Here is a 10,477-nt window from a genome sequence, read left to right as displayed (position 1 = left end):
CCAACATCCCAGGTCCCCCTAATCATCCAGTGAACTTTCACCCTGGCCTAGCTGTGCCTTTACCCAGCGGGCTGTCTCGGTCCCTAGACAGTGAGATGGGACGGGAGGGGTTTCCTCAGTGATATGTTTAGACTCAAACAAGCAAACCAGGGTCTCTCAGTTCTCAATCCTCCAGCCCCAAATAGAGACACTGTGGCCGGAGCACGGAAGGGGGGGGTGCGGCCTGGGGCAGGAAACAGGGAGTGGTGATGAACATCAGACCTGAGGAGGGGACAGAGCAGGTCAGAGAGGCTGCAGTGTTTCTGCTGTCTGAGCCCTACAAATCCCAGAAGGTCTGGGAGCAGAGAGAGGGGGTGGCTGGAGCATCCGACCTTGACGATCAGACAGAGGCAGATCGGAAGAGAGATAGAGATCTGAACTTCCCTTCTGCTGCAATCAGACAGGGCACAGGGGGAAGGTGAGAACAGGGAGCAACTGTGGATTGTCCCCTTCAGATCCTGTCAGGAGCTAAAACCGCTGGGCTGTTTCCATCCCACTTGGTTCCCCACACTGCCCCAATGCTTCTGTCTCTGTGCCTTTTGCTTCCTGGTGAGTATGTGGGAACCCTGTGCTAATTCATAGCAGGTTGGGGGAAAATAGAACCGAGAGCAGCCCCTGGCCCAGACTGTCGGCAAATCCTCTTCAGTGGGAGAGAAATGGGAACCAGTAGAAATACGGAGTATGAGAGTTACTGGGCCAGATCCCCAGCTGGTGTTTCGGTATCACTCCACTGGATCAATTGGGGTACATCCACAGCTGGTGTATATCAGTGTAGCTCCATAAGATTCAATACTTGTTTACATCAGCTGAGGATCTGGCCCTCTAGAGCAGTGGTTCTCAACCAGGGGTATGTGTACCCGTGGGGGCACAGAAAGGTCTTCCAGGGGGTACACCAACTCATCTAGATATTTGCCGAGTTTTACAACAGGCTACATAAAAATCGCTAATGAAGTCAGTACAAACTAAAATTTCATACAGACAATGACTTGTTTATTTTGCTTTATATAATATACACTGAAATGTAAAAAGAAAAGGAGTACTTGTGGCACCTTAGAGACTAAAAGTACTCCTTTTCTTTTTGTGAATACAGACTAACACGGCTGCTACTCTGAAAACTGAAATGTAAGTACAATATTTATATTCCAATTGATTTATTTTATAATTATATGGTAAAAGTGAGAAAGGAAGCAATTTTTCAGTAATCATGTGGCTGTGACACTTACGTATTTTTATGTCTGATTTTGTAAGCAAGTCATTTTTAAGTGAGGTGAAACTTGGGGTATGCAAAACAAATCAGACTCCTGAAAGGGGCTCAGTAGTCTGGAAAGGTTAAGCGCCACTGCTCTAGAGAGGTGAAGGGAAAAGAAGTCCCAGCTCAGCCAAGGTCTGTGTGCATGAGGAATCTGTCCTGCCCCAGATCTAATGCCCTGCCTGGTTTGCTTCCTCAGCAAAACAGGAATCAAGAATTTATTTTCCTGTCTATAAAAGGCAGTTTTTGTCCCTGAAGTGTGACTTAGAAAAGGGGGAGATTTTATCTCCAGAACTAACCACACGGCACCTTTCTGTTCCCAGTAATGAACCCCAGAAATCAGGAGATCTGCTCAGCTCCCGGTAAGTCCATCTGTCACCCTTCTATCTATAAAAAGAAAAGGAGTACTTGTGGCACCTTAAAGACTAACAAATTTATTTGAGCATAAGCTTCCGTGAGCTACAGCTCACTTCATTGGATGCATTCAGTGGAGAAAAAAAAAAGGTTTGTACTAATAGAAAGGGTTTCCAGCTGCAGAAGATTATTATTAATTATTATTATTATTATCATTATTATTACTATTATTACTGTGTCCCCCAAAGAGCTGACAATCTCATATCTGACATTATCCTCCTGATACGCAGCCGTGCAGAAATAAGATCCTGCTCCAGAGACATTGCGCACACCCCACAGCCCTTGTGCAGGCAGAATTAATCTACACTGCAATTAGACGCATGCGGTTGGCCAGTGCCATGTAAACAGCCCTATAGCCTGAGCCCTGGAAGCCCGAGTGAGCTGGCACTGCCCAGCAGCTGGTTTTTAATTGCTGTGTAGAGATAAGACAGACCCTAAGCAGCTGCGAGTTGCTTCCATGGCAATCAACTTCCTTTAGTAAACTACTTCCTGGGCTGCCCCCTAAATGGGCACCACCAATGACCCCATTGACGGCTCTGACTCATTGGCCTTCCCAGGTGTTGTCCCTGCCCCGACCCTCTACCTGAGCCAAAGGTCGGCCCAAGAGGGTGACTCCGTGCTGCTCCAGTGCTCTGTGATCTCCCAGGCCCTAGCCACCCGCGTCATCTTCTGTAAGGACGGGGAGGAGGTTTTCTCCCAGACAGGGTTGGAGAAAAAGGTCACCTACAGCTATGACCATGCGGTGTCCATGGGCAGCTCTGGAAATTACTCCTGCGGGTACGAGATCAAGGAGAGCAACAAGCAAGTGAACAGATCCCAGCTCAGCCCTGCCAAGCACCTCAGCATTACTGGTAAGAGGGGTGAACGGCAAAGTCAGGAAATCATCCATACCCTGGCAGAAAGAGAATCCAGATGCAGATAGATGAGTAACAGTGGTGATGAGCAGAAGAATTAGGTTGTTTTGTCATAAAATTCTACTACTACAATCCTCCATTTGCATCAGCCCTTAGATGAAGACATGACACCCACGTTGTCGGTGGGTCACACAAATGTTAGTGAGACAGCAGAGGGATGTTAGTTCCCAGGACTCCTTGGTTCTCTTCTTAGCTCTGGGAGCAGACTGTGGTTAGTATTAGAGGCAGCATAGCACGCACATAAATCTGGCATATTCCCTCTTAAAGGTACCAAGACAAAGTAGATTTGACTGGAGTTTTCTGTGTGAAAACCCTCCCTTCTATTCCAGCACAGCCTCAAGTGACATTGTGCAACTCTTCATTATCCTATAAGGGGTGAATGATACCTGTCACCTATACCATAGCGTCATGAGCTAGTGGCTGTGAAGTGTGAGGGGAATTACTAACATTCAGTGGAAGAGCTGGACCTAGAGCACAGGGTGTCCTGGCTTGTAGCGGAGTGACACCTATAGGCTCCAGAACTCTGTGTAGGGAATGCATGACATTTGGCTGGGCTGAATGAGCCACCTGGGGAGCCCCTTTGGAGAGGTTTCTATTTGGAGAACAGTCATGTCCCATTTGACTGGTGTAGGGGGCTGAGCTCAGCCATCGCAGCTGCATTTCTCACACACTGAGTGTCACCTGGAGGCACTGACACGGCCAGATTTTCCTCATTCTCATTGTGCAGGCCAGGCGAGCAGCATAGAATCATAGAATATCAGGGTTGGAAGGGACCTCAGGAGCTCATCTAGTTCAACCCCCTGCTCAAAGCAGGACCAATCCCCAACTAAATCATCCCAGCCAGGGTTTTGTCAAGCCTGACCTTAAAAACTTCTAAGGAAGGAGATTCCACCACCTCCCTAGGTAACGCATTCCAGTGCTTCACCACCCTCCTAGCAGTGGAGAGGAGTCAGACCCCACAGCTCACGGAAATGCTCTTGGGCCAGACCCCGGGGATCTGAGCCTGGGTCTGACCCCCCAGCTCTTCCCTCGCTGTATAGAGACTTTGGGCCAAACTGACCTCTGGGGTAACTCCTCTGCCAGCAGCACTTACCAGCTCAACCAAGGTCTGTGTGAGTGAGGCAGTTTTTGTCCCTGAAGAGGGACCTTAGAATAGGGGGAGATTTTATCTCCAGCTCTAACCACATGTCACCTTTCTATTCCCAGCGCTGAGTCCCAGCAGCCAGGAGATCTGCTCAGTTCCAGGTGAGTCCGTCTGTCTGTCTGTCCCCAGACATACTCACCTATCTATCTATCTATCTATCTATCTATCTATCTATCTCGCCAGAGGGGTGTGTGCTAGTAGAAAAGGCTTCCAGCTAAAGAAGATTATTATTATTATTAGTAGTATTACTGTGGCCCGCAGATGCCCCTTTCAGGGATCAGGGCCCCATCACACCAGGTGCTGCCCACCCCTATGTGAAGCTCTGGTCTGTGCCCCCGAAGAGCTGACAGTCTCAGATCTGACATTATCTCCCCCCGATACCCAGCTGTGCTGAAATAAGAGCCTGCTCCAGAGACAGTGCAGACACTTCACAGCTCCTGAGCACAGAGTATCTCCACACTGCAATTAGATATCTGCAGCTGGCCTGTGGTGTGTAAACAGCCCTGGAGCCCGAGCCCTGCAAGCCCGACTCAGCTGGCATGGGCCAGCAGAGGGTTTTTAACTACAACATAGACATACCCTTAGCAGCTGCTTCCATGGCAACTCACTTCCTTTGGCAAACTGCTTCCTGGGATCCCCATGAAACAGGGGCCATTGAAGGTCCCACTGACCCCTTGACCCATTCCTCTTCCCAGGTGCTCTCCGTGCCCCCACCCTCTACCTGAGCCAGATGTCTGCTCGACAGGGGAACTCCGTGCGGCTCAAGTGCTCTGTGGTTTCCCAGGCCCCAGCCACCCGTGTCGTCTTCTGTAAGGACAGGGAGGAGGTTTTCTCCCAGATGGGGTTGGAGAAGAAGGTCACCTACAACTATGACCATGCAGTGTCCATGGGCAGCTCTGGAAATTACTCCTGCGGGTACGAGATCAAGGACAGCGACAAGGGGGTGACCAGATCCCAGCTCAGCCCTTCTAAATACCTCAGCATTACTGGTAAGAGAGGTGGACGGCAGAGCGAGTGAATCATCCAATGCCCTAGCAGAAAGAGAATCCAGATGCAGATAGCTGAGTGACTGTGGTGATGAGCAGAATAATTGGGTTGTTATCCTCCATTTGCATCAACCCTTAAATGAAGACGACACCCATGTCGTTAGGTCACACAAATGTTAGTAAGACAGCAGAGGGAAATTAGTTCCCAGGACTCCTTGGTTCTCTTAGCTCTGGGAGCAGACTGTTGTTAGTATTCGAGGCAGCATAGCCATGCACATAAAACTGGCACATTCCCTCTTAAAGGCATCAAGACATAGTAGACTTGACTGGGGTTTGCTGTGTGAAAACCCTCCCTTCTATTCCAGCACAGCTTCAAGTGACCTTGTGCAACTCTTCATTATCCTACCGGGGTGAATGACAGCTGTTACCTATACCATAGCAGCATGAGCTAGCGGCTGTGAAGTGCAGAGAGGAGTTACTAACACTCATTGGAAGATCTCGACCTAGAGCACAGGGTCTCCTAGCTTGTAGCTGAGTGCTACGTATGGGCTCCAGGACTCTGTGTGGGTAATGCATGACATTTGGCTGCACTGATTGGGGAGCTCCTTTGGGGAGGTTTCCATTCGGGGAACAGTCCTGGTGTAGGGGGCTGAGCTCAGCCATCGCAGCCCCGTTTCTCTCACACTGAGTGTCAGCTGGAGGCACTGACAGGCCCAGATTCTCCTTGTCCCCATTGCAGAGGCCAGACGTGTACCAGTGGAGAGGAGTCAGACCCCACAGCTCACGGAGATGCTCTTGGGCCAGAAATCTGGGATCCTAGCACAGCTCTGTCCCCCCAGGTCTCTCCTTGCTGCATAGAGACTTTGGGCCAAACTGACCTCTGTGGTAACTCCTCTGCCAGCAGCATTTACACTGGAGGGAGACCTAGCTCAACCTAGGTCTGTGTGAGTGAGGCAGTTTTTGTCCCTGAAGAGGGACCTTAGAATAGGGGGAGATTTTATCTCCAGGTCTAACCACACATCTCCTTTCTGTTCCCAGTGCTGAGTCCTAGCAGCCAGAAGATCTGCTCAGCTCCAGGTCAGTCTTTCTGTCTCTGCCCAGACACACTCACCCATCTATCTATCTATCTATCTATCTATCTATCTATCTATCTATCTATCTATCTATCTATCTATCTATCTATCTATCTATCACACCAGAGGGGTTTGTACTAGTAGAAAAGGCATCTAGCTACAGAAGATTATTATTAAGTATTATTAGTATTATTACTGTGGACCCCAGATGCCCCTTTCAGGGATCAGGGACCCATCACGCCAGGTGCTGCCCACCCCTATGTGAAGCTCTGGTCCCTACTCCCGAAGAGCTGACAGTCTCGGATCTGTCATTATCCCCCTGGTACCCAGCTGTGCTGAAATAAGAGCCTGCTCCAGAGACAGTGCACACACTCTGCAGCTCCTGAGCGCGCAGAGTATGTCCACACTACAATTAGATGCTTGCGGCTGGCCTGTGGTGTGTAAACAGCCCTGGAGCCCGAGCCCTGCAAGCCCGACTCAGCTGGCATGGGCCAGCAGAGGGTTTTTAACTACAGCGTAGACATATCCTTAGCAACTGTTTCCATGGCAACCCACTTCCTTTCGCAAACTGCTTCCTGGGATCCCCATGAAACAGGGGCCACTGAAGGTCCGATTGACCCCTACACTCATTCCCCTTCCCAGGTGCTCTCCGTGCCCCCATCCTCCACGTGAGCCAGATGTTCGCCCAACAGGGGGACTCCGTGCAGTTCAAGTGCTCTGTGGTCTCCCAGGCCCCAGCCACCCGTGTCATCTTCTGTAAGGACGGGGAGGAGGTTTTCTCCCAGATGGGGTTGGAGAAGAAGATCACCTACAGCTATGACCATGCGGTGTCCATGGGCAGCTCCGGGAATTACTCCTGTGGGTACGAGATCAAGGAGAGTGACAAGCAAGTGAACAGATCCCAGCTCAGTCCTACTAAGCATCTCAGCATTACTGGTAAGAAGGGTGAACGGCAAAGCGAGAGCAAAACTGCCCACCTCTATGTGAAACTCTGGTCCCTGTCCCCAAAAAGCTGGCAGAAAGTGAATCCAGATGCAGATAGCCAAGTGACAATGGTGATGAGCAGAAGAATTGGGTTGTTATCCTCCATTTGTATCAACCGTTAGATGAAGACATGACACCCACGTTGTCGTTGGGTCACACAAATGTTAGTGAGACAGCAGATGGATGTTAATTTCCAGGACTCCTGGGTTCTCTTCCTGGCTCTGGGAGCAGACTGTGGTTAGTATTAGAGGCAGCATAGCCATGCACATAAATCCGGCACATTTCCTCTTAAAGGTACCAAGACAAAGTAGATTTGACTGGAGTTTTCTATGTGAAAACTCTCCCTTCTATTCCAGCACAGCCTCAGATGACCTTGTGCAACTCTTCATTATCCTATAAGGGGTGAATGTTACCTGTCACCTATACCATAGTGGCATGAGCTAGCAGCTGTGAAGTGCGAGAGGAGTTACTAACACTCATTGGAAGATCTGGACCTAGAGCACAGGGTCTCCTAGCTTGTAGCTGAGTGCTACATATGGGCTCCAGGATGCTGTGTGGGGAATGCATGACATTTGGCTGGGCTCATTGAGCCACTCAGGGACCTCCTTGAGTGGGGAGGTTTCCTTCTTTGGAGAATAGTCATGTCCCATTTGACTGGTGTAAGGCGATGGGCTCAGCCATCGTAGCCGCGTTTCTCACACACTGAGTGTCATCTGGGGGCATTGACAGGCCCAGAGTCTCCTTCTCCCCATTGCACAGGCCAGGTGAGCAGTAGTAGTGAGGAGACAGACCCCACAGCTTACGGAGATGACTCTTGGGCCAGACACTTGGGATCTGAGCCCAGCTCTGTCCCCACTGCTCTCTCCTTGATGCATGGAGACTTTGGGCCAAACTGACCTCTGGGGGAACCCCTCTGCCAGCAGCAGTTACACCAGAAAGAGACCCATTTCAAGAAAGGTCTGTGTGAGTGAGGCAGTTTTTGTCCCTGAAGAGGGACCTTAGAATAGGGGGAGATTTTATCTCCAGCACTAACCACACGGCAACTGGCAACTTTCTGTTCTCAGCACTGAGTCCCAGCAGCCAGAAGATCTGCTCAGCTACAGGTTAGTCTGTCTGTCTGTCTGTGGCAAGACACACTCACCCCTCTGTCTATCTATCTCACCAGAGGGGTTTGTACTAGTAGAAAAGGCTTCCAGCTACAGAAGATTATTATTAAGTATTATTAGAATTATTACTGTGGCCCCCGATGCCCCTTTCAGGGATCAGGGCCCCAACACGCCAGGTGCTGCCCACCGCTATGTGAAGCTCTGGTCCCTGCTCCCGAAGAGCTTATCTCCCCCCTGGTACCCAGCTGTGCTGAAATAAGAGCCTGCTCCAGAGACAGTGCACACACTCTGCAGCTCCTGAGCGCGCGGAGTATGTCCACACTACAATTAGATGCTTGCGGCTGGCCTGTGACGTGTAAACAGCCCTGGAGCCCGAGCCCTGCAAGCCCGACTCAGCTGGCATGGGCCAGCAGAGGGTTTTTAACTACAACGTAGACATACCCTTAGCAGCTGCTTCCATGGCAACCCACTTCCTTTGGCAAACTGCTTCCTGGGATCCCCATGAAACAGGGGCCACTGAAGGTCCCATTGACCCCTTGACCCATTCCTCTTCCCAGGTGCTCTCCGTGCCCCCACCCTCTATCTGAGCCAGATGTCTGCTCAACAGGGGAACTCTGTGCGGCTTAAGTGCTCTGTGGTTTCCCAGGCCCCAGTCACCCGTGTCGTCTTCTGTAAGGACGGGGAGGAGGTTTTCTCCCAGACAGGGTTGGAGAAGAATGTCTCCTACAGCTATGACCATGCGGTGTCCATGGGCAGCTCTGGAAATTACTCCTGCGGGTACGAGATCAAGGAGAGTGACAAGTGGGTGACCAGATCCAAGCTCAGCCCTGCCCAGCACCTCAGCGTTACTGGTGAGAGAGATGAGCGGCAAAGAGAGTAAATCATCCATGCACTGGCAGAAAGTGAATCCAGATGCAGATAGCTGAGTGACAGTGGTGATGAGCAGAAGAATTAGGTGGATAAGACTGGGTTTACCAAATTATAGCCCTCCTTCCTATTCCCAGCTCTACCTCCAGTTATCTCTTTCAACCCTTTGTTATCCATACTAGGGGTGAATGACAGCTGTCAACTATACTTTAGGGGCATGAGTTCTTGGCTCATACTAGGGGCTGTGAAGAACACAGAGAAGTTAATAACACTCATTGGAAGAGCTGGGTCTAGAGTACAGGGTCTCCTGGCTCATAATTTGGGGCCATCCGCAGACTCCAAGATGCCCTGTGGAAAATCCATGCCCACACACACAACTTCTATGCAGGGGGAGAGGGCTGCCAAATGCACATAATATGCATGACATTTGGGAGGTCTCACAGAGCCAGTCACTGATCTCCTTTGTGGAGGTTTCCATTCGGGGAACAGTTATGTCCCATTTGACTAGTGCAGGGGGCTGAGTTCAGCCATTGCAGCTGCGTTTCTCACACATTGAGTGTCACCTGGTGGCACTGACAGACCCTGATTCTCCTTGTCCCCATTGCACAGGCCAGGTGAGCAGCAGTGGAGAGGAGTCAGACCCCACAGCTCACGGAGACGCTCTTGGGCCAGACCCCGAGGATCTGACCTGGTTCTGTCCTCAGTTCTCCCCTCAGAGCATAGAGATTTTGGGCCAAACTCAACCCTGGGGAACTGCTCTGCCTGCGGCACTTACACCAGAGGGAGACCCAGCTCTCTGTAGTGAAATCTGGACTGTGCAGAGGGGCCAGCCCCAGGGCCAGGCAGCACTTAACTCCCCTGAATCCTCAGCACTGGGCATGAGCAAGGCCTAGGCCTGGTGCTGCCCCAGGCACAGGGGCAGCTGGGAATGTCGCCCATGCACACAGCCTCATCACACAACCCGCTCTGCCCACCAGGCGAGCCCCGGGCTGTCTGAAGGGTGCAGGGGTCTCCCACACATTCAGATCCCTGAGGGTGCTCCATAGACAAGAGCATCTGATTTGGGGGGTAGGGAAATCCTGGGTAGGGTTGCCAACTTCTACTTGCACAAAACAGAACAACCTTGCCCCGCACCCTGCCCCGCCCCTTCTCTGAGGCTCCACCCCTGCTCACTCCATCCCCTCCTCCCTCCCTCGCTCACTCTCCCCACCCTCACTCACTCTTCATTTTCACTGGGCTGGCTCAGGGGGTTGGGATGTGGGAGGGGGTGAGCGCTCTAGCTGGGAGTTTTGGGGTGGGGCTGGGGATGAGGGGTTTGCAGTGTAGGGGCGTGCTCTGGGCTGGGATCAAAGTGTTCAGGGGCAGGAGGGGGATCAGGGCTGGGACATGGGGTTGGGGAGTGGGAGGGGGTGCAGGCTCCAGGTGGCACTTACCTCCGGGTGGCACTTATCCCGGAAGCAGCAGCATGTCTCCCCTCTGGCTCCTATGTGGAGGTTCTTGAGGTGGGGGCAGTACATGGAGTCCCCTGGCTGCCCCTTCGCCTAGGAGCCTGAGGGGGGAAATGCTGCTGATTCTGGGAGCCACCCGGAGCAACTGCAGGCAGGGAGCCTGCCTTAGCCTCCCCATGCCGCCAACCAGACTTTTAACAGTCCCATCAGTAGTGCTGACCAGAGCCCCCAGTGTCCCTTTTCGACCGGTGTT

General features: G+C 51.6%; 1 protein-coding gene across 1 annotated transcript; it reads left to right on the top strand.

Moving 5' to 3' along the window:
- Positions 1–276: 276 nt before the first annotated feature.
- Positions 277–8,789, top strand: LOC122457320. The gene is made up of 8 exons (XM_043501679.1): positions 277–588; positions 1,612–2,553; positions 3,823–3,861; positions 4,456–4,749; positions 5,785–5,823; positions 6,462–6,755; positions 7,868–7,906; positions 8,467–8,789. Exons 2-8 carry the CDS (start codon positions 2,208–2,210, stop codon positions 8,787–8,789), a joined length of 1,374 nt encoding a protein of 457 aa, XP_043357614.1. The 5' UTR covers positions 277–588; positions 1,612–2,207.
- Positions 8,790–10,477: the final 1,688 nt, after the last annotated feature.

This window comes from Dermochelys coriacea, chromosome 23, assembly GCF_009764565.3.
Source record: "Dermochelys coriacea isolate rDerCor1 chromosome 23, rDerCor1.pri.v4, whole genome shotgun sequence".
In the NCBI taxonomy this organism is placed as follows: domain Eukaryota; kingdom Metazoa; phylum Chordata; order Testudines; family Dermochelyidae; genus Dermochelys; species Dermochelys coriacea.
The sequence above is the reverse complement of the archived record's forward strand: the minus strand, read 5'-3'. Positions and strand labels throughout refer to the sequence as shown.